The sequence below is a fragment of the Melanotaenia boesemani genome, chromosome 17 (assembly GCF_017639745.1).
Source record: "Melanotaenia boesemani isolate fMelBoe1 chromosome 17, fMelBoe1.pri, whole genome shotgun sequence".
Taxonomy (NCBI): domain Eukaryota; kingdom Metazoa; phylum Chordata; class Actinopteri; order Atheriniformes; family Melanotaeniidae; genus Melanotaenia; species Melanotaenia boesemani.
In genome coordinates this window covers 10,127,920-10,152,049 of record NC_055698.1, presented here as the reverse complement: position 1 = coordinate 10,152,049, position 24,130 = coordinate 10,127,920, and the positions used below count along the sequence as shown (strand labels likewise).

Sequence of the window (24,130 nt, the reverse complement as noted above, 5' to 3'; positions counted from 1 at the left end):
ACTTAGTCTCTAATGATTTTACAGAACATAAATCCTGAATAGTGCAGGTAAAAAGAACTCAATTTCCAGAACAAATATACAAAAATCTAGAATTATTGTGATGGTGTGGCATTAGTAGCTCTTTTCTTTCTTAAGTGGACAACATACTCATCAGCAATAGCTTCTTAACACAAATAGCTAATCAGCCAGTCACATGGCAGCAACTCAATGCACTGAATTGAAAACTTTCTGAAGTTCAAACCAAGCATCATAATAGTAAAGAAAGGGGATTAAAGGGTGACTACAAACCTTTACTTTGTCTGTAACTCCATCCACTGCTGAATTTGAAAAATGCCTAAAACCTCAAGGGCTGGGGTGGGAGGTTTGGGGTGATCATTGAGCAAAGAGTGGGCAGGTCAGGATATACAGGCAGAAATGATTGACAGACAGCAGCTCAGCTCACTGGCAAGATGCAAAGTGAGATTCACAAAGCACCTATGCCACAGAGTGGTACTGAGGTGGAAGACTTTTTCCCTCCTGAATCCCCTCAGCTACACAAGAACGAGGTGGTCCTGAACCATATCAGTCTGACTGGTTAGCATCGTTGTGCTGGCCTGTCAGAAGCAGACTGGAAAGCTGTGGAGACTCGCGGCAGCTGCAGGAAGTGCTGTAAGTTGCCGCTGCTACGATTTGAGCTGTTGTCTGTCACCAGATGAGGATCAGCAAGTAAAGAATCAAGTCCGGTGTTATTTTTACACCCCTTTAAGCACAAAGCTGTCCCATTGCAGGAATATTTCATCAGAAACTCTGTGAAAGAATAGAAGTCTGAAGCTAGTAAATCTACACCAGATAAACTCACTTCCTTTCATATGTGTCGGTGGGCATGGCTTTCTATGCCTGCTAGGCGAGGACCTGTCTGTAGGCATCTAGAGGAAGGGGGCTTTGGGGTTTTTAAAAAAATTTTGTGACGTAAATAACCTCTCTATGTTACAAAAAAACAACCTTATTTTAACCTATAGAGGGCGTTATGAGCTATTTTTTTTACCCACAAAATCCCGTTTTTAAAATAAATTTAAAAAAATACTAATTTCATCCACAGTATATGGGATTTCATCACAATTGATTAATACTGTGTTGTTAATAGCTCAAAAAAAAAAACATTTTTGAGTGTACTCCCCCTTTAAAGTGACTTTAAAGGTAGCATGGTTGTTGGTGCCAGACTGGCTGATCTGAGCATTTTAGAAAAAAAAGAGATGAATAAAAACAGGAACTCAAATAATCAATTACCATCTCTGAAAGCACCTTGAAGTAGATGGGCTACAGCAGTAAAAGTCCACACTGAGTGTCACTCCTGTCATCTAAGAACAGGAAAGTGAGGCTACAGTTCATACAGGTTCAGAAGATAGAAAAAAAACCAATGCCTGGTATTATACATTTCCATTTCAGCAACAACATTCAGATGGTCAGAATGTAGTGGTAACAGCATGAGAGCATGGGTCAATCTAGCATTGTATATTCAGCTGAGGCTTCTAGTGGTAGCATGATGGCGTGGTGGATATTTTCTTAGAACACTAGGTCTCTTAGTACCAACTAAGCATCATTTAAACACCACAGTCTACCTGAGTATTGCTCACCATGTCTACCACAGTATACCCATCTTCTGATGGTTACTTGCAGCAGGATAATGCACCATGTGAAATTATCTCCACCTTTGGGTTGTGGTGGAACAGTCTTTGTGGATGTACAGCTGACAAATCTGCAGCACCTGTGTGACGCTATATCAATATGGAGCAAAATCTCTGAAGAATGTTTTCAACATCTTGTTAAATGTGTGCCATGAATTGAGGCAGTTCTAAAGGCAAAAGGAAGTCCATCTTGGTACTAGCAAGGTGTAGTGGAGTGTAAATACCAATGAGGACATTGTTGTCATTAGTAAAGCAAATGAAGTAAGAACCAATGCTTCATGATTTTAAGATGAAGCTGGGAGAAGAAAAAGATGGGAAAGCTGGATATTTTTCCTCTGAATAGCTCAATAATTTACATGTTTTTAAACCTATGGCACACAAACAAAAACCTTTTGTTTTTTCTTTCAGTTTGTATTGACTATAAAAACCTGAATATGCCATAAAGCTTTCACAAGATTTTAATTCTCAGATATGAATAAGAACTAGCCCCCAACCTAAAACACAGCAAACTCTCTTTTTACATTTCAGTGTGTTAACTCTAGGGGAGCAGGTAGAGGGTAGGAGGGCGGCGTTACTAATCCAGGCTAGCTGCAGTCCCCCCAAATAACTATTGGATGAAATATAGACAAATGAGTGAATATATTTGTATGAGTGTTTTTAGAAACAGAGACTTCTCAGACAGGTTAAACCAATGAGTAAATTTCTTTATTTATGGATTTCTTTAGTGTGCTGATGAATTAACTTAAAAGCCTTTTGTCAATAAATGCAAACCTGAGGTCAAAAAGGACTTTTTAAAGCAAATTTGCATTCTTTGTGCATCTCTCGCTCTCTCTACTTGGAGGAATTTGCAATGCAAATAAAATACAGACCTCATACACCTAATAAGAAAGGTTAGAGGAGAGAAGAGAGAACTATTTAATGCTTCCATTTTGGGTGGAATGTGTAATCCCTCAGGGAATTCTTAAATCAGAAAGGTTTAATCAGTAACTGACACACTGAGGGTTTGATATTTTTGCCTATTCACATTACAGCAACTGCTAATTATAAGGCATCCAGTTGAGACTTAAGAACATGCAGCAGTAACCTCAGGGTAATAGTAGCATGTTTCAGTAAAATAGAGTAGTTAAAAAATATATCAAAGAGTAAAAGATGAATGAGAAATGACCTCCAGAGGCACAGCAGGGGGGAGGTGGTTATTGCAAAAGCTAACAAGTGCTGCACAGAACATCAGAGTAGTCATGTAGTAGCACTCATGGTATCTTGTTCTCATGTGATTGCATCTAAAACACCTACTTATTCACTCATGCAAAAAGCGCTTGAGGTTTCTAAATGTCAGGCAAGATGACAGAAATTTAGTTTCTAATATTAAAATGACAACAACAAAAAAAGAATTCAAAATATATTTTATTCCAACATTTTAAAAATTTATAAAATTGTGTTTTTTTAAAGGTGATCTTTCATTTTCAACAGAAAACACGAGCTGAACAACAGATTCCATTCATTCATAATAAGATTATTAAGAGGTGGTGATGCATGAATCATTTAGCCCTTAACAGAGAAATCACTGAAGTGGAGCATCCCATTCATTCAAAAATGCCAACCCATTAACCAAAAGTTTCCCTTTATATTATTCCATGATCCTACAAACATAAAAATAACATGAGTTTACCAAATTCAAAGCATAAAATCTCATCTGGTCAACACTGGAGGAGTTTAAACCTCACTGGACACCCTCCAGTTTGAGTGTCCATGCTTGGCCAGGACTATAAGGCAGCTCGGGAAGAAGGATGGTAAGGCCACCTCCGGGGTTAAGAGGACCCCAGGATAAAGGTGTAGGAGTCCCTAGCAGGGTCACCTGGATGGGAGAAAAGACAGTGATTTTTTTTCTTAATAGCTTAAATATGACATATCACTCCCAAAGTATAAGTCAAAACGAACTGTTGTCCCAACTTTTACCTTTGTGGCTGCTGATGTTTTGGGTATCAACAGTTGCACTGTGAGGTTTGGTGGTTTTGCCGTCATAATGGCATAGACAATGGCATCTTTAGATGTATACCTAGAAAAATGTAGAACAACACTTCATTAATCATCATTGTGCATTGTTTACTTTTGAATTTTGAACTCAGATGTAACAGGTACTGCTATATCTGGTTATAATGTTTCTTTGCTAAGCTATGTTTTTCTTCTTTTTCTTTTATTTTTATTTTTCTTTCTAATGACCATGAAAAGCAGACTCCCATCGGGAAGAGGTGAATCTTCAGCCACTCCTGCTCAGCTCTGCTGAGAATCCATGCAGAGAGGGGTGGGACTTTATTTTATTAGGCACACCCTGCAGCCAATCACATGCAAGGACAGACTAGGACCATACCATTATTTGAAAGAAGGCAGGGGAACAAAAGCTCTGAAGAAGTTGAGTGTAGTAGTACAGGCCATACAAAGCAACAGAGATGGGGGGGGGGGGGGTTGGATTTAAATGAAAGCTTGTCTGAAAAAATTTAAGAAATGAGGAAATTCTGACAAGCAGCATCTGGCAGCTTTTCAGTTATACTACTGCAAACCCAAGTGCAGAATTTGTCATTTTAAAATATTCACCAGAGCAGAACATCCACAAACATCTAAAAATCCCCCACCCATCACAGACCCTGCAAAATAGTTCTGTTCTGGGCCAAGCATTTTTTATCTTTTTAGTTTTTAAACAAAAGCATAAAAATAAAAATAAAGCTAAACAATACACAAGTCATTTCTAATCACCAAATTATGCTAAAATATAAGATGGGTGTGAAACTACATGAAAAGTCATTTAGGAGTCAACCAAGAGAGTTTAATCTTTGAAAAGAGCCAGACTTCCCATCACTATGACCAAATCAATGGTTCAATCAATCAGTCAAGTTTTAGTGATAAAATATTCTCTGCTACATCAGCTTGGAATGATTTATTTTCTAATCTGTTAGTTAAATCAGCCATAAAAAACTGGTATTTTATACGGCCTTAAAGCTCATTCTCTGTGTCATGTCATGTCATTCTCAGTATCTAAAAGCGTGGTTACCATGGTAATGTAAAATAACCTACTTGTTATACTGTTATTTCAAAGCTACTTCGATGCACTATGTCAGGCTTGATAAGTTTGGATATATAGAGTAGGGTTTAACAATGTTTAACACTCTTTGGACCTGAACAGCTGAACTTTAGTTGACATTGATTTTTCTGTCTGTCTCATGAAGCGATGAAAGATATTGCTTTTTTCAGACCATTTAAACTGATTAGAAACTGCTCCACAGCAATTTGTGATCTAGTGAGGTTATAAAAGACAACCACCTTTGTGACACTAAACTCTGACTTTCAGCTTAATATACCTCATTAAGCCACTAATCTCATCTTATTGTAAACCCCTCAGGTTTTAGTGTATTGTTCTCAGGTCCGGGATGTCTGCAGCAATCTGTCAAGTTTATCATCTTCTTTGTTCACCATTTCTTAACACTCTTGACAAAGTTGTATTTTTCTAGTCATTTTCTTCTTGTATGGTCCAGTGAAATAAATGAATGAAATTAAATTTACTTTATCAATCCATAAAAAACAATAAATTGTTACTGCTGTGTTTTTAAAAAGCCAGTATTCATTATTAGTAGTCACTGTCCGGGGCCATTTTTTATTAAAGCAAAGCTGAAGAAGCCTCTGACTGAACTCATAAATGAACTATGTCGCAGTGCTGCTCAAGCAGAAGTTTTTCTATAGACTTTCCAATTCCTTCCTCTCAAATCCTAATTTCATCCTCTATTCTCACAATGCCCTTCACATTAAACGTTTGCATGGCCCTGTGGCTGAAAAAGTAAAAAACTAGACACAAAGAGCTCAAAGAGAATTAGATCCACACAACCTTTCTTCAATGATGAGTACAGTTTTCTTAGGTCTTCAGCATAACACAAGTCATCTACCAGTGTTCACACATCATCCTTCCTTCCTTCTTTATCCAATTGACCATCTAAAACACTAACTGACATTTTCTGCATCCGCTTAGAAGAAGTGGAGTCCTCAGTTGGTTTCTAGAAAGGTAAGTTTAAGGTGTTACATTAAATGAAAATACTCTTAATTAACTGAGTGGAAATCTTTTTCTGTTGTTTTTGATTTCTTTCTTAGAAAGAATTAATTATCAATCATATTGTTCCTGAGGGCAATAGCTGTTAGCAGGAATGACTTCCTGTATCTTTACATCTTGCAGCATACTTGAAGAAGCCTCTGACTGAACACAGTCTCCACACTGTTTTGTGTAGACAGTGTAATGAATTGCCATCTGTGCAACATTTCCTCTGTAAAATCAGCTCAAGCAGCTCTAGATCAGTCCCCATTACAGAACCAACTTTTTTATCTTGATTATTGCAAAATAAAAGGACTGCTAACAGTTTGATCTCCAGTGTGCAGACCTTTTCTTTACTGTAACATGTCCAGGTAAAAAAAACAAAAAAACTTCAATACTTCTTCCTTTTAGCTTTCTGCTGTTCTCGAAGCCAGGTCTCAGCTAAACACATAATGCTGCTTTCTCTGTATTCTTCTGTGTCCTTGTTAGTGTTTAAGGCTTGTCCATTTTGTCAGCTAATGACCTCTTATTTTGTAACAGAGTGATTGGAAAAACATTTTGAATATGCTCTGCTTTTTATCTCTGCTTAGCTCCTCCTCTGCATCCTCTTTGATTTCTTTTTAATAAGTATAGAATTTCACCATTTCACTCATTTTTTTTATTGCCATGAATACTCATCCCAATGGATCTTAAAAAAAAAAGAGTCCAATGTACGAGGAGAAACCACATCTGTGGCTTCCCAACTTTCCCTTTAAGATCTTTATAGTGTGGAATTTCTTTGTCACCTGGTGACCCACTGACATGGCTTCATAACCTTTCACAGTCTTATAAGCAGCTATAATGAGCAAGCTGGCATCCTCACAAAGTTCTCTGGCTTTAGCCATGGCTTACAACTGACTAGAATCTGTATAGAAGACAACGTCAGCGTATGGTCTTAACTTCAGAAGGCTTTAGAAATTTTAAAAATCACAAAAACAATCTAAAATGATACAGAAGTTTGCATTTTCTCAAAATATATTAAACAACAAGAGGCATGCATAGTCTTGGAAATGGGACTGTACTTTTAAAAAATCACTTGTTAACTTAATTTGATTAATAGAAGATGGATTTACTGAAGAAAATGTTTCTATAAATCAATTCTACCAAACTATAACAATCAGTTTAACACAACACCAACAGACAAAAAAACAGATTATTAGGGCTCGGGGGTATAACTTTTCTTACCAGACAGGTACTGTGCTGTTTTCTGTTTGAACCCTCCAGGGTTTGGAGGCATAGATAGCCTCACCATTGATCTCAATCCAAGCTCCAACACCCCTGAGCCTCTCCTCAAACACAGCTGGGATCATCCCATCAGCTGTGGGACCCACGTTGAGAAGATAGTTGCCTCCAAGAGCCACAGTGCTGACCAGATCCTGCAGTCAATGGAAAGATTCTTCAAACTTTTCTATGTGCATCTACTCACCTCATAACAGCTGGACTCATAAGGAGAAATTAATAATACATATGACACCCATATGTTTAAAAAAAAAAAAAAAAACTTTAACCATGCTTTAAAATTTAGTAATCAATTAGAAAATATCTTGTATCCTTACATGAATGATAGTAGGCAAATCCATCAGTTCTTTAAGCCTCATGTTTCGACGATAACCCCAAGACAACATGTCCACAGATGTGCATTTTTCCCACTTGTGCTTTGGCAGCTGGCCTGGAGTGTACTTGTCTTGGCAGTTATAGTAGCCACCATGTGTGCAGGCACAGCCAGCTCCCCATCGGTCATTGGTCACAACAGTGTCCTAAAACAGGGAAGATTAAGGTAGGTGCACAATACAACCATAAAAACGAACATACTCTGATTTAATGTTTTAAACGAAGCACCATTACTTCCTAATCATAAACACACTAACTTTAACAGGGCTCTCATTGTAGAGCCAGGCCAGGAAATTGGTGGAGTTCCAGTAGGTGTCAGGTGCCTCCCAATCCCCATCAGACCAAATCACTTCAGGGCGATACCTGCAAGGTGAAAGGTTCAAAGGGAATGCTTTAAATGTTCTAACATCACAGAGACGCAAGTTGGAAGAAATAAAAACAGAAATGCTGTGTTCAGCTGCATTTCTGTTGCACATTACATACCTTACAACCATGTTATAAAGCTCTGGAAGCAGCTTATGCATCACAAAATCTTGTGTTTTGAATCCATTCTTCTTGTCATTCAGATAGAAAGGGTGGAACCACTCATACAAGGAGTTGTAGAGTCCATAGTGCAAAGACCTAAATACAGAAAGAAACCTTTAAAATTTGCCAACATGAACATTATGAATTCATTAAACCTCATAGTCCCTGCAGAGAGATTACCAAAACAGAGAAGAATAATTTATCCTGAATGGCTTGGTGCACTAAAAGCAGTTTACTACTTGTATCCACAAAAAAAGCTGCTAAAGTTTATCTCACACTGACACATCTGTCTTTTGACAATCTAGAGTTTGTACATGTTCACAGGAAACGTTTCTTTGACAGTGAACCAGTTTAAAAAGCTCAAGGCGGTAGTTGAAGTATTCCACCTTCTTGAATCTAGAAATCCATCACTCACAATTCCTCAGTTTCCTCCTGATCCCTGTTTGCATGCAGAATAAACTGTTGTAGATAAAGATGCAGAAACAGCACCACCACACTGCTACACCTCTAGTGGACATTTTTCAAGCTCTGTTCTCCAGTTTGCAAATGAAAAGCATCTTCGCTCTGCATCATGGGTGACCCAGTACCTTTTTTAGTAAGTTTTTTTTTTTTTTTTTTTTTGTCTTACTGGTATGTAAAACTCACCAATCAGTTGTTCACACCAATGTATGAAAAATTATTTGATTTCCTGCAGTTACATAAACATGAAAGCACTTGTTCATGCAACAAATGTGCTTCTGAGTGTAATTTCTGTATGTCAGAGCCTGCAATTAAAAACAGCTCATGGTTGCCAACAGTAAACTTGTCTATGGACGCACCTGTTGCGCACAGCTTCTCCCAGATCTCCCACCAGGTCCCTGTGAGGACCAGTGTCAACAGAATTCCAGTTCCAAGAGTTTGGAGACCCCCAATTGGTAAAGCCCTCATGGTGTTTGGCAGTTAGGACAACATATCTGTAAGAAACATGGTACAAACGTGAGTTTTCTATTTCTGCTTGTCCAGGTGTAATAAAGCAGCAGAAGGATGATAGCTTCAGAAAATAGCAACTCACTTTGCACCAGAGGCTTTGAAAATATCAGCCCACGCCTCTGGGTTAAAGAACTGCGCGTGAAACTGAGGGGCAAACTCCGGGTAGCTGAACCCAGGTGGGTAGTTCTTGGTCATATAGCTCACGCACTTTGAGTCTGGAGGCTGCTGGCCCTGCCAGTGCCACCAGAACCACTCGCTGTTAAAGCCCGGAACAGAAAACACACCCCAGTGGATGAAAATCCCCAGCTTGGCTTCATCATACCACGACGGGAGCGGCCTGGCATCCAAACTGGTCCAGTCCGGGGTGTAGTGAGCCGCAGTTTGAGACACCAAACCGACAAGGAAGAGAAAAGCGGCGATCATTGTACAAGTCGGTCCACCTGGAACTCTTTCAGCCGTTTGGGAAACTTGATGGCGCAAAGAGGTGCCGCAGTTTAGTAAAATATACCTCCAGAAACTCCACTTTCAAGTCTTCTCACCCAGGCAGCTACATTACACTTTAATACCCAGGTAAATTATTTCCTCATCATATGATAGCGATCACATGGACTATCACGTGACTTTGTTTAACTGCGAGAAATGCGGAAAAAAATGTTCGACGTGCATAAACTGAAAACATCAACAACAATTGTGTTTTCTGTGAATCAGAAACCACGAACCATCTTTTCTTTCAGTGTATCCGCACAAAAACATTTTGGGGTGACTTGCTGGACTTGATTTCATCTTAAGTAACTAATTTTGGACAACATATTTGGGATCAACCTGAAGGACTGAAAAGCGGACTATGCTATAAATAATTTGCTATTGCTCTCAAAATATTTCATTCGTTGCTCTAATTTTAAAAAGTAAAGCCTTTTTCAATGTGTTCAAAAGATACCTTGTAGAAAATTATCTAGCTGCTTTCAAATGCATGAAATATGAAAAATAAATAAAAATAAAATGAAGACTTTTTAAGGTAATCATAATGGCATGAATGCATGTTTTAGTTTTGCCTTGTGCTTTGAACATACTTCCTTATTTGCCCAACATATCCTGCATGCCTAAATGTTTGTATAACTACATTTACAATAAAAAAAAAAGAAAAACAATTCAGCCACATTTTACATTTTGCGTATTAAATATCATATTTTGCACAATATATGTAATTAATAATTAATATCCTGCGATATGTAATTCATTTGTGGATCATGTTCAATTCCTGCATTAAAACAGGGTGTATAAAAAAAATAAATTAAAAGTAGGGTGTCCGCCGCTAGAGGGCAGCACAGGCAAACATTATGCTTCATGCAGTCACATGTGAGGGCAGCGATTTAGTCATGATTATCAGTGAATTAAATAAAGAAAAATAGCAATAAATAAATAAAAATAATCAAAGTCAGTTCTTTGTTCACAGTTGACCAACAAAGTTTTTATTTAATGTACAAATTGTATTGTGCACACAACATGTAACTGGCTACTTCCTCTATCCTATTCAACTAGCAGGCACATTCTCTTTATTTACAACACATACAGACAAATGTGGTTTTCATCACTTTGGCTAATTTTTCAAGTCAAAAATCCTGAATCTCTCCTGCTTATAGGTAAATCAGCAGAACACATTATTGTCAAGAATCAGATGGACTGGATATTTTTATGCAAATGGGTCAATAAATAAGTAATCTTACAGTAATCATTTAACATCAGTAAGATGGCAAACATTCATGTAAAGGCTTTTTAAGTGGGTTGTGAATTCACAGTGTGTGACCTACATCATTGCAGACAGCCAGCTGTCTTTCAAGCATCTGTTTTTCCACTAAGTCCTCCACTCGGCCCACCTCCACCTCATCCACATCGTCCATAAAACTGGACCAATCTGTCCCCCCCTCAGAACGCTCCAGGGGCTCAGGTTGGCTGGAGGGGTGAACCGGAGCAGAGTCATCATGAGTGGTGGTCACGCAATTGCAGCTGTCGCAGATCCCGAAGCGTCTGAGTCCCGGTGAAACATCTGACCCGGTGAAGGTTCGCCTACAGCTCTTGCATGATACTGGCCAGTAGTGTCTGTGGACCTGTAGATGGCAACACAGTGGGCATAAAAAACATTCTGATGGCACATTAGACATTGAGATGGCTAATTACAGATTACACGTAACTGCTCACAGTTACTGAATTAACACCATTTTAAGTCAACTATCTTATTGTTCCTATTTAAGACAAGTTAATCCCCTGGAGCAATGACCTAATGGGGCAATTAATCTGTAAACATGCAAGTATCGCTATGGCATCTCCTACAGTAACTTAGATCTATTTCTGATGTGTTTAGATAAATTAAATGAATGTGACTTTTTATAAATAGATAAAACCTTGTTTAGAAGTTTTGAACCACAACTTAAAGATAAGCAATCTTTGAAAATGCTGATATATTTACTGTAAATAGTTTGGCTACCCAAAATTATAAGTTAATCATAATAAATAAAGATGATATATGATTTAGTATGTAAAGCAAAAAAAAAAAGTCTGAATAAATGTCCATTATCTGTATGGGAACTTGCAGGCTGACAAATCAAAACCAAAGTGCACAAATGACACATCTACACCACGTTCTTACACTAAGGGCATGAGTGCGAAGGTGCTCCTGTCGTGTGAACCTCTTGCCACACATGGGACAGGGGAACGGCCTCTCTCCTGTGTGGCAGCGTATGTGTCTCTTCATGATCCCCTTCTGCTTGGCAGTGTACGGGCAGAAAGGGCATTTGTGGAGTTTCACTGGCACCACCAAGCCATCACCTGCACGAGGAGAAAGATAACTTTCATTTGAATTCAGTTCAGTCTTTTGGTGAAGAATTTATTTCATGTATCTGGCACAGAAGAGGTGTTAATTGACGATCACTGATCTGCGTTTTTAGGGTTCTGATCGGATATCTGAAATTGGATATCTGCTGATACGATAATTTCCTATCAGTTTATGGAAACATTACTGTGATTATTGTTATTATTGCAGTTGTTACTGTGTGAGGTTTATTTAGGCTGTAGTGAACCATGCATTACTTATAAAAGGGGGCAACTGATAAGAAAAATGAATCCAATTTAAATGTCTAAAATTTATTTATAAGAAAAACCTTTGTAAAGTAAACCTGTCATGCTAAACAAGCTGCTGTCTTTGAGCAAAACAACCCAAGTTAAAAATGACCACATCTTCCTTGACATTCTTCATCTCAGTTGCATTGTCATGCAGGAATACAGTATTTTAGCTGGCGGACTTTTTCAGATTTCCCTTGACAGACTGATTGGTCAGAATGATGAATTGGGGCAACTTTTCGGTGGACTAATCCGTTCAGTTTTCACATTGTCTGCTGGAAGTTTACACTTCAAACCAGTGTTTGCTGTTTATTTTCTAGCTAAACAACTTTTTACCCTGCAAAATGTGGCTGTACACACATTACAATCTGCTGTCTTGTTTTTAATGTTTCCAGACTAAAACATCTACAAGTTAGAGACACGCTTAATTAGCAAAGCCAACCCATTCCCAATCAGACTTGGAGATGCAGGTGCATGGTAAAATCTTGTAAACATGGGACCGGTGAGGTAGTTTAGGGAATTCAATCTGATATCCAATTCAGACATCTAGTCAATATCAGTACCCGATGTCGACCTTAGATCGGATCAGTCCGAACTCTAGTGTTAATGCTGTCCATGCTCATTTATTTTATAGGGTCAGAATGACCCTGGTAATTACCTGTTTCCTCTCCAAGCCAGTCAGACTGGATCTCCATTATAGATGATCCCACGAAGCTTAAACTTTCATCCATTCTGCTTGCTCCTGCACTGCTACCCAGTCCCTGGGTAAAGCGTGGAGCTACTCTGTCTCCCAAAGGGCTGGGGCCTCTGGGGCCTTCACCTCTGGCCAACATCTCCATAAGCTGCCTGGTATTAAAGGAAGGGCTGTATCCTGAAAGGGAGCGCTCATTAGAGGGGGAGGGACTTGTGGCAAGTAACCTAGTATGATGGGTATTATGCAGAGAAGGACCAGGATATGAGGTAAGGTCTTTAGTGTCGGGGGACTCCATTAATTCCTCATCAGGGTCATACTCTATCTTAGGGTTCACCAACTCTGGAGTCAAAGCAGAGGATGAGGAAGATGAGAGATTAGTTTGATCCATATGTCCCTTCTGTCCTTCACTTCCAGATGCAAACCCCTCCCTAGAAGAGTAGGCACTGTCCATGTCTCTGCTGGAGCCTGGAGGGGTTGTTACAGTAACAGAAAGAGAGGTCCTAGCTGATGTTGCAGATCCTGGACCTAAACCTGACCCTCTATCTGCCTCTGCAGCTTGTGAATGGGTCTCTGGAACTCCTGCACCACTGGAGATGGTTGCAGTAGGAGTGCCACTGTCCGCAGGCCCCACTGCTCCATTCTCTGCCTGTTTCTCTTTCTCTGTGTCCCTTTCTTTCTCCTTACTGCAAATTTCCAAAGATGAGCGGATATATTCTTTACAGAAGTTCACCAGATCAGTCATTTGGAGGTAGCTGGCAGCTGACATCACCTCAATGACGTTGCTCCTGTTCAAGGCCAAGCGGCCAGAGTAGAGGAAGTCCAGGATGATAGAGAAAGCATCAGCGGTCACAATGTCCAAGGAAGCTGTGCTGTAGCGCTGTCCATTGTCCTGAAAAAACATCCATTTAGAAGTCTGAGACAAAACACAAAAACCGCAATGTGGGCCAAATCCTGTTTTCATTTTTTCTTTACAGAGTTCACCAAATGTTAAAAGCTCTGCAGAAGAACTTTAACACAAAAAATATGAACACCCCTGTTCAAGCAATTTGAACTCTGTGCTGGGCTAAAGCTGGAGACAGTTCAGAGCTGGTTTGACCTTAAAAATCGTCAAAAGACTGTTTTGGTTTTGCTTTCCACAGGCAGTCACAACAGAGCCATGTCATTACATCTTTTTATACGTGTTCCAATACCTTGTTTGATCCTTCCTCTGATGTATTCTGTGTTCCTACAGATGACCACAGTTTATCTTTGCAATATCCTTGTCTAGTTTTCTCTGAAAACAAAGTTTCTAAATGCTGTAGCAAACAACAGTCTGTGTTTCTGAAAGCTCTTTAGTTTCCAAATGCTTGCCAGATCTGGAAAAATCCTGTTTCCAGATATTAAAACACAGACCATATTTGAAAACCTAGTTACAAATGCTGTTTATAAATTCAGTTGAAAACATATTCAATTCTGTTTGGTCTAGACAAGCAAAGTATTCATGTTAGTTTAGCACCAGTTTGTTTGGTGGTTAAAGGCAAAAAGCCAGACAGCCAACTGGTTTAAAGGTTGACACTGGCTTCAAACCAGCACCGGAATCACTTTGATGGAAATAGGGTAGAAGAGAACAATATGACAGTCATGGCAGGGAAACAGACGGATTTCTTTTTTATGTTCTGTGTAAACACAGGTTGAGAAATAGCTTGGCAACATACATATATGTAAGGTAAACATGCAAATCCTGCATGCTGTAATATGCAAAGATTGTTCAGGTGAATAGTGAACTAAAAATGTATCGCAACAGTCATATACCAGCTTCTCAAAGACGTATTAGGAGAGATGTGCCTGAGTCTTTTTAAAACTTCAATATGGCTCATAAGGCAATAGAGAAACTGATTGGAAAATTAGATGTTACTGCTTAGAAGCAAGATGAACTGGATAAATGGTATGAAAAAAGTATGCCAATTGATTCCCACAGAACTGGGAAATATGGACAGAAGCAAAATAGATGGACCACACAGGCAAAGAAAATATACTCTTTGCCAAAGTATCAACACATGTAAGTCTCTATTTAGATAGTGATGTAACTGAAAGTGCCTGGAATAGAGGAAAACAGGCAACTTATGCACAGTTGTGGCTCTGATGATATATCATAGTTAAATATTTACTTTTTTTTTATTTATTTGTGTTACTTCAAAGTTGTATGTTGTTTATTGTTTGTTTATTGTTATGTATTAGTGTGTTGGCGTGATCGCACAGGAATAAAATGTGTTATTTGCAAATGTATACCATAAGAGACAGGCTGTGTTGGACAGCCAGATACAATAATAAATATTTATTCATTCATTCATTCATTGTATCACAATGTGCTTACTTTTAATTCAGGATTGGATTAATGATCAATACTTACCCACCAATTTCTGATTTATGCTCTCAAAGTATGGCTGAAAACTCAAGGTCTGAACCAAATAGAGGACTTGAAGAATGATTTTACCAAGTAACAGTAAAGTGCATGAAGCAAATTGTTTGATTTATATATTTAAAACAAGCTAGTTCCCCACATTTCCTAAAAACCACTGGCATCCTCACCTGCAGATAGTGAACCAGAAGAGCCCGAAAATAGCCGCTCCCAGCAAACAACACATTACGGTGGGCTTTGAAAACACGGCCTTCCACAAGGATACTGCAGTCACAGAAGAAGTCGCGTTTTCGCTGCTCATTGAGCTCACACAAAAGTTTGGGTAGATAACAAGGCACCTCCATGTTTACACGTCCACTTGGCTCTGTCATGAAAAAGTGACGGACGTAGAGGGTTATCATGAGAAACAAAAACTTCACATACTGAACATCTAGCGCTTTAGTGCCAATTTTTAAATTATAACTATTAAAACCACAATTCAGTAGCACTATTGACAATCAGCATAATTTAGGTATTCAAATGTTACTGCAGTAATTGTAAGGAATAATGGGTTACTTGGAAGACCTTCCAGTGAGTAAACATAGCAAATACTCATTAGGTTTAATTGTGGAGTTTAGGCAACATTTAAAATTTAAATATGCGACAGGCTGCTCCGGATTTCACATAAAAACATTTGCCCAAACATAACACAAAGGGGGAAAATGGGGTTCGCTCTGCTTGCTAACAAGCTAACAACTGTAGCTAGCGTTATGTACCTTGTTTCTAACATCACCAAAAGAGAAGGTACATATATTAGACAAAGTGTACTTTATAAAGCATTCCAACACATCGTGAAATAAAAGGCACTCAATTATTACTCACCTGTGTAATTACGCTGCTAAAAAACAACGAGGTTACAGTAAAATAAAGATAGCGATTAGCAAAGCTTATTGTTCCATATCTACCACAACCCAAAACTTCCGCTTTCAGTAAAGAGCAACGTTGTTTGTTCATCCAATCAGCGGCCGACTGAAGAGTCACCCGTGAACGTGATGACGTAGACCTTGAAGTAGATCACAAATTGTTTGGAAAAAGTTTAACGTAAAACAAAAGACAGAAATGAATGACGTGTAACTAATTTATACCCTCAGTTTGAAATGGAAATTAATAATAATAATAATAATAGTAATAATAATAATAATAATAAGAAGAAGAAGAAGAAGAAGAAGAAGAACAAAAGGTTAAAATGTTAAATTAAAATCAAGTATAAATGGAAGTTAGTTTTTCAGGAGAGAAAAAAATGGGAATGGGTTCTCTAAAATGTCAAAATCTCTCTGTGAATTATTTTATATACTGTAACCTAAAAACATTTCTGAGCTTTAAAGCAATTTTGTCCTTATACAGTAATATTTAGTAACGCTGAAACACAAGTACTTAATATAATATTACAAAACACACAGATTCAGTGTAACACCATATCAGTGACTAAACAGCTACCTTGATAGCCAGTGTCACTTTTAAGTAGGTTTCTGAATTAACTAATTGATTTATTTTTAACTCCAAGACCATGGACCAGCTGCAATATAGAGAGAATGACTCTGAGAGTTTTAGGGATGAATGTGTTAAGTGTGTGTGTGTGTGTGCATATATATACATATGTATATATGTGCGTGTTACATTTTAGTTTTACGAAAGGGTGGAAGCCAACAAGCTATGCTTCTTCTCACTCTTTTTCAAACATGTTAACTATTTTCTTTTTTGTGCTTTTTTAAAATTTTTTGCTTTCATAAATTAATTATATATCATGTTGTGCAAAGAACCTGTTTAACCCCTTACGATGCAGACGTACCGGTCACGGTACATGACTACTAATCAACAACATTGCAGCCATGTGTGCAAGCCCCTCCGTCATGAATGCCCACAATATACACATCAAATGAAAGCTCAAAGTCTCGTCTTTCCAATGATATAAACCATTTTGACACGCAACAACCACAGCGCTAACACTAAAGCATTTTTTACAGAAAAGCAGAAAGTTTAAATGTTGACTTTCCTTACCTTTGAGGGCTCTCTATAGGTCAAACATCAATATTTCCTATCAAGATTGGTCTCATTCTGTCCCTACAGGTTAGGCAAGGACAAAAAAAATATTTTTTTCTGTGTGTTTTAAAGTGTATAACTTTTTTTATCAATAATACTTACAGTGATTCTGATTGCAGCGGCTGAAACTAGAGAGTGGTACCTTTACAAAGAGCCCAAGCCTTACAATCCAGAGGGTTCAATAACAGCAGTAATTCTAATTTGGAGAGGTCATATTACAGGCGTTTTTGCCAAAATGACCCCGCTTGATAAGGGATTAGCAGTAATAGTGAAGCTGAATAATGAGAACAAACAATGAATGTATGAATGAATGAATGAGTGAATGAATGAATGAATGAATGAATGAATGAATGAATGAATGAATGAATGAATGAATGAATGAATGAATGAATGAATGAATGAATGAATGAAGTTAAAAACAGACCACTACAGTAAAGATCTGAGACATTCATCAAGTGCATGCTCAACTATTATGAATTTAACTTGCTTCTTACTCTAAAGAACTAATTTAATAGGTCATAACGCTGTTGCACAGCAATACAATGATTCCAGCCTTTTACACAGTTGCACATACTACTTCAAGACAAACATAGTGATGCTCTTTCAGTCACTTGACTTTGGTATCAACATTCAACACATGTACAGCCTTTCTGCGTATGCTGCTTGGACTTTAAGTCTGCTTCAAAAGGCAGCACTCCTGATAACTTGCACATCTGTGAAGAGACACTGTTGATAAAAAATTAATGTTTTGGACTAAACTAACAGCTAAACTAGCTTAATCTGCTTTTAATTCCAGGATAATTTGTGTAAAAACATACACAAAACACTTGTAACAGACAGGTATTTGAAAATTTAAAGCAGGGATTTTAACTAAACAGTTTAAAAACCTTCTTGCATTAACTGCACAGAAAATACTGCAGTGAAAATGCAAGAAGGTTTTTGGTCACCAACCTGAGGTGGGACACAAATTTGGGCATTTCCCAGTAATCACTAAGCTATGCCATCTTTTTTGGAATGCTATAATTTCTCTGGGCCCAAAATATATTCCCATTACCCAGACAAATAAACAGCAAGCTGAAATCAAATGGGAAAGAGCCTCATCAGGAGTGCATGCTTTGGGGGTGGGTGTCTTATCCTTCGGTTGTAAATATAGCTCATCAAAGTGGCACAATTTTTTTAATTGAATTTGATGTCTAACCTTTTGGGTTTTCTTTTTTTTTATTTTTTATTTCTTTAATTCATTCCCTTGAGCCTAAAAGATTAACTGTGCTTCCTTCTGTCATCCAACATTCAACCTGTATTTTTCTTCTGTTTATTAAACCATTTATATTTTTCTTACTTAAATGCAGTGTTTTGTACAAGTGAGTTGTTAAATTCTGCTTATTTTCTTCTCTTGCACTTTTATAAGTGTGTTTCAAATCTTTGTTTTAATTTATTTAAAGCATGGTGTTGCCTCATGCATGAAATAGACCTTATAAATAAATGCCAACATGACTTGAAACGATGTTTTGTTCAGCAGAAAATAATTCTCTCTCTCTCTCTCTCTCGCTCTCTCTCTCTCTCTCTCTCTCTCTTTCCTCTCCATTACCTCAGGAAGGATGCACAAGGCAAGGCAAGGCAGTTTATTTGTATAGCACATTTCATGTACAGGACAATTCGAAGTGCTTTACATAAAACAAAGACATTACAGATATTTAGAACAGTAAAAGGCATCAACACATAATCACAATAAAATAATAAATTACATTAAAATTATTAAAAGCAAGATAAGTTAAAAAAAAGTTACCGTGCAGATTTCTATGTGATTTCTAAAGAGCTGTGTTGTCACCAGGGCATTTCCTCAATGCAAATGACCATGAACGGACACAAGCATTGTGCTTAGGAACATGTGGGATTTATTAGCAGTTCATTCTTACTCATATGTGTATGACTGGCTTGCACATGTCTGACAACTACAGATTATTTATGCACATTCTAAATTTTATTCATAAGATGAACTTTTTACCATTTTCTACAAAGGCTGATAAACAATGGCTTAGATGTGTCTCTGATGGAAACAATTTACCAGCATTATAAAATAGAAATATGACTAAGGAGGCCCTGAAGAGTGGAAAAGCTAAAAAATCCTATATCACATGAATATGAATATGGAAACATTTCTTACAGAAACTGGTCTCCAAAGCACCCAAATGCTTATGAGTGTTGGTAAAAAATAAATAAATAAACAAAAGTGAAACAAAAATCGAAAAAAGTGCTAAAAGAAGAAGTGATGCTACCTCTGGCATTAAACTTGAATGGTCACAATTTTCTAAAAAGCAGTCTGAGTTTCAACATCTTATCTGGTCTTTTTGCACATTTTTATTTATTTTTAAAGATTTTACTTTTTTTTTAATTGTATGCAGCTTTTTATTTATTTATTATCCTTGAATTTGAATTTATTGTTTATTTGGTACAATGCACAATCACGATTTAACCAGAGTTAGCTAAAAGCTAATTTACATGTGCAGTCCCTGGGCAGGTAACAGTAAATACAGAATAGATAAACAGTACATTTCATAAAACAATTGACAAACAATTTAACAATGAAAAAAAAAATCCTTAACAGTAGCTCAACAGGAAAGGAGATCAGAGAGAGAAGGGAAATGCATGCACAGCTTCAGCCTGGGATCCAAACCTGGCTCTGTTGTTTCAAGACGGTGCAGCCTCTGTATACGGGGCAGCTGAAATAAATGTTGCCTCATTTTAATTCAAATGGTTTTAAATATTTTTAAAGTAATTAATTACCTTTCTCATTTACACCTTACACAGGGAGCCCAATTCTTTGACAGCATGCTTATGAATTTTACCCTCTTATGCTCCCATGAAGGATGCAGATTTATGAAATGAAGTGTATAATTTGCAATGCATAACTGACAACTCAAATGCCAACGTTGTGAATTTAATAATAGAGTTTTTGATTGATTAAATGTTAGTGTTTTGTACAGTGTAATATGTAACATCAGCTGCCATAATTAAGTTGACCAATGTCTCAGTAATTCAGAGTAATGAATAAATGAAAGGATGGATGTGCTAGGGAGGTCTTCTATAATAACAGCTATTATTTTAGAAAAAATAAACGTAAAAGTGAAAATCTTAGAATTTTTTTTATCTGTGGAAATAAAAAAAAAGGCATTCAAAGTCTTTCTTTCCCTGCATAAACTCACTGATATTGATAATGGCTGTGATGATGATGAAGTTGGAGGCGAAGCATCACCCTCCCCGCTCAGTCCAGGCTGCTGCTGTCCAACCGCCGGCGGCTTGCGCCTGCCTATATTGTCTGCTCAAGAATACTTGTTTATTTGGCTTTCTCAGAGAGAAAATAGTTCTTTTCTTTTATTTTCAGACACAGTAAAAGTAAACAAGTAGTTCCTTCAGAGGGCACCACACCCTCTCAGCACAATCCACAGTCTTTAGAAGTGTTTTTACACTGATGGGTGCCGACCAGGCAACTTATTTGTTTCAGATATTTTCCCATGGCGAACAGAGCAAATACAAAGGCTTTGTGTTGGCCTAGAGAAACCACAGGATAGGCGTACATGAGCCTCCACACTCACTCTCTTTTGGAAAATGAAATTTATAGCACCTCATAAAAATTCTATTCATGCTTATAAAAAAAAGAAAGAAAAAATGCAGGGCTTCGTTCAGTCCTTATAAACCTGACCTGATGGAAGCGTTGTGTCCAGCTGAATGCAAGACCACATGGGAGTTGACCAAGCTGCCCATCCCTGACACGAGTCTGTCCCAAAACAAAACTGAAATGGGTTGAACTGTGTGCTAGTTCTGGGTACTGACCTTCTTTTCGCGGTGACTCAGGGAAACATAAGGCCTTTGTTTTGGTCATTTGTTGACTTCATGGCAGGAAACTCCCTCTCTACAGACCTTTCACAGCCAGGCAATCATACTGAAGTTACTACAATACTACCATCTCTGTGTGACAGTTTAATGCTGGTTTACACCCAGCAATCCCTTAAGTACAAATAACATTGATGATTTATGATTGGGTTTTGGGTCATGCCTATGATTATGATGGTGTATGATTTACTGATGGAAGCCCAGACAAAAAGTAAATAGATGTAGCGATCGCCTTTATGTAAGGTTGCATCCAAACTCGGGACCTCACTCATTGTGCGTGTTAGCCACTCTGAGACCCACGGCTGGCACAGAGGGCTCCAGCAGCACCCCTCTGGGTCCCTGTGGTCTGTGCCTCAGCACATAACAGCCACTTAGGGCGGCATTTTCCCAGGCTGAGACAACACACCACGGTGGCAGCGCGAGCCACAGAGAGGGCCTGATTAAAGAGTAGAGACAATGGAGGGAGAGTGAGCCGGGGACCATGGTGGCATTTTCCATCTCCGCCACTGTCTCCTGGGGGGACCAAGTATGTGTCGTGAAACGTTTGAATTATCCCAGAATCTCTGGAATTCAGACAGAGGCACCGCGGAGAGGACCCTCGACCGTGGATCAAAGAGTTTTGAGAGGAGTGCGGTGGACTGGTGGTGAAGTCGAGTACATACTGGAGTATGAGTGTAAATATGTGTGTACGTGATTGAATGTCTAAGAAAACTAACTTGAAAAAGATAAAGACAATGTTTGAATTTGAATCATATTTTCTTGTATGGTTTCAAGTGTAAAGAAGTATTCAAAGAAGGACATGTTTGACTTCTGAGGAGGCAGTGATCGTTGAGCAATGAAATGCAGGCATGTGGTGAGTGTATTGCTGTCCTTTTATCCCTCATGGGATCAGATAATGCAATCATAGCCAATCATTGGAGGTCTAATACAGTGGGCGCCCCTCTTAAGTTTGGAGACGCCACTCTCTGTGGTGGCAGATTAAGAGGAAGAGAAAAGCAAGAGGGAGAAACCTCATTTCTCCCTGCCTCCCTATCTCTCTGTAATTATCACTTAATGTTCCTCAGGATTCTGTAGACATCTGTCTTTTTCTAGGTCCTTTCTTCTTTCAGTGGAGAGGAAATGTATGAGTCTGAAATAAATCTGCAAGACTTTTTTTTATTGTATATATAGCCCCAGAGCTGACTGACAAACGGTGCTGTACTAGACCACAAGCTTCCGGTAACGCAGGGCCTCAGCGCTGGCTGGATGTCTTTGCCACAGCCAAGTCCAAAGATCAAAGCCTCCTGTACTATATACAGTTAGCTTCTGGAGCTTTGACCTCAAACAAGTTTTCATGTCTGAGAAAAGCAGCGTGTGTTTGTACCCAAGCATGCATAGCGTGTTTGAAGCTAACTTGGAGCATCTTTGCCTTTCTGAATGTGTGAAAGAGCTTTAATGTCTTTTTACATTAATGTATCAGTGTGGCATTGTGGCTTGAGTCAAGTTTTTCATAAGATTTGTTTTTAGTTTCATTGTAATGGTCTGCCAAATGTAGCCTGCACAACACTGAGTATAATGAAAGAATAATGAAGCTTTATTTGTGATTATTTTCTATTAAATCAAAATAAGTAGTTGCTGATATTTGTTTTAATAGGACATTAAAGACATTAAAGCTCTTTCACATAAGTGTTATACTGTAAGTGACTAAAAATTAACTTTTTATTTATTTGTTTATTATTATTTTTTTTATTGAGTTTGTGAATCCCAGAGAAAAGTCTCGATTTTGGAGCTCAAGGTTGTTTATTTAATCTTCATTGCTGTGCAGCTCCGAGTGGCTGGTTGATGTTTTCCATGTAGCAAGGACAAAATAGCCTTCACAGGTTTGACCAAACAGTGTTGTATTCATTTTATTGTTCTCACTGAGCACAGAATGATCTTTTAAAGTTTCAGCCAGTGCTTTTTCACAAGAATGACTTTAATTGCCATTTTGATTGGAGTACAAACACTATGTGTTGCAATTTTACAAGGGTTAGTGTTTGTAACTTATAGTTAGCCTTAAGGTTAAGTACTGATGAATGTGCGGTAACGTACATGTTAATTTATTTGTTTATGAATTAATTTTTTTATTACAGTTTTTTTTTTAAAATACATATTGTTCTTGTTCTGTTCTACAGTCATTTAGCAGATGCTTTTCTCCAAAGCGACTTACATCTGAAGGTGGTTAGGCAGTAGCATTAATGGTTTTGCCTAAGGACCCAGCTGGAAGGTTTTAATAATCGTCCCCTGTAGGTCTCCTCAGGTCTCCCGGATGGGAGACGGATGCCCTGGTAACTGAACTGAGCTATCCAGCTCTTATTGTGAAGGTTTGCATAAGAAAAGGTGATGCAAAATAGTCAGTGAGCATTTGGGACAAGATGCTGGGACAATGAGACCAGATATTGCCCAGGTGAATCTTTAGGTTCTTATTCCTAGAAGTTTTGTTTGCAGTTAGCAACCCAGTGTATAACACCATCCTCTTGCTACAAGAACACACAAATTTAATGCACAGTTGCTAAGAATCAACGTTTTAAAAGTTTGAAATCTAGATAAAAAGCTAATGTAGATGTCATTAAACCCATCTGTACATTTTTATACAGTACTTAGCCAGTAATTGGCTCTGGAGTGAAATCTATCATCCTTACATTAAAATTTGAAGGAATTAGTCGTTTAACTCCGTTCCCATGACACCACTAGCACCATGCAATACTTTTTGGACCTAATTTATAGAAAGAACTGACTCACAACACATTAGTTGAATTATAGTCACATATAAGATGCTAACTGAACCTTTTCATAGTTTTTATACAGCATCTCACATAAGTGAGTACAACCCATACATTTTTGCAAATATTTTAGTATATCTTTTCATGACACAGCACTATAGAAATTAAACTTTGACATACAGAATGTCAGAGTTTAGTTTCCATAGTTTGATATTCTGTATAAACAAATTTATTTTATATAGTGTTCTCAAACAAAAACACCTGGATCATTTTCTTGTCCTGTTTATCACTGAGGTAAACTTTGTAATTACAATGTATGTATATATACTATAT

General features: G+C 37.9%; 2 protein-coding genes across 2 annotated transcripts; both read right to left on the bottom strand.

The window, feature by feature from the left end:
- Nucleotides 1–3,050: 3,050 nt before the first annotated feature.
- LOC121657080 (tissue alpha-L-fucosidase-like) lies at nt 3,051–9,479 on the bottom strand. Its single transcript, XM_042012450.1, has 8 exons — nt 8,963–9,479; nt 8,730–8,864; nt 7,870–8,007; nt 7,644–7,749; nt 7,332–7,532; nt 6,961–7,151; nt 3,621–3,720; nt 3,051–3,519 (listed from the first exon to the last, which is right to left on the bottom strand). The coding sequence occupies exons 1-8, from the start codon at nt 9,301–9,303 to the stop codon at nt 3,385–3,387; spliced, it is 1,347 nt and encodes a 448-aa protein (XP_041868384.1). The 5' UTR covers nt 9,304–9,479; the 3' UTR covers nt 3,051–3,384.
- Nucleotides 9,480–10,326: 847 nt separating this feature from the next.
- zbtb8b (zinc finger and BTB domain containing 8B) lies at nt 10,327–16,048 on the bottom strand. Its single transcript, XM_042012449.1, has 5 exons — nt 15,948–16,048; nt 15,257–15,450; nt 12,653–13,577; nt 11,525–11,703; nt 10,327–10,985 (listed from the first exon to the last, which is right to left on the bottom strand). The coding sequence occupies exons 2-5, from the start codon at nt 15,428–15,430 to the stop codon at nt 10,671–10,673; spliced, it is 1,593 nt and encodes a 530-aa protein (XP_041868383.1). The 5' UTR covers nt 15,431–15,450; nt 15,948–16,048; the 3' UTR covers nt 10,327–10,670.
- Between the last annotated feature and the right edge of the window lie 8,082 nt (nt 16,049–24,130).

What these genes read in the sequence shown, in the direction of transcription:
- LOC121657080 (XM_042012450.1), bottom strand. Translation starts at nt 9,303, where the DNA reads ATGATCGCCGCTTTTCTCTTCCTTGTCGGTTTGGTGTCTCAAACTGCG. An exon ending in ACAATGAGAGCCCTGTTAAA is followed by an intron (nt 7,533 to 7,643) that starts GTTAGTGTGTTT and finishes TCCCTGTTTTAG; the next exon opens with GACACTGTTGTGACCAATGA. An exon ending in ATTTGCCTACTATCATTCAT is followed by an intron (nt 7,152 to 7,331) that starts GTAAGGATACAA and finishes CATTGACTGCAG; the next exon opens with GATCTGGTCAGCACTGTGGC.
- zbtb8b (XM_042012449.1), bottom strand. Translation starts at nt 15,430, where the DNA reads ATGGAGGTGCCTTGTTATCTACCCAAACTTTTGTGTGAGCTCAATGAG. An exon ending in TTCTGGTTCACTATCTGCAG is followed by an intron (nt 13,578 to 15,256) that starts GTGAGGATGCCA and finishes ATGTTTTTTCAG; the next exon opens with GACAATGGACAGCGCTACAG. An exon ending in CTGGCTTGGAGAGGAAACAG is followed by an intron (nt 11,704 to 12,652) that starts GTAATTACCAGG and finishes CTCCTCGTGCAG; the next exon opens with GTGATGGCTTGGTGGTGCCA.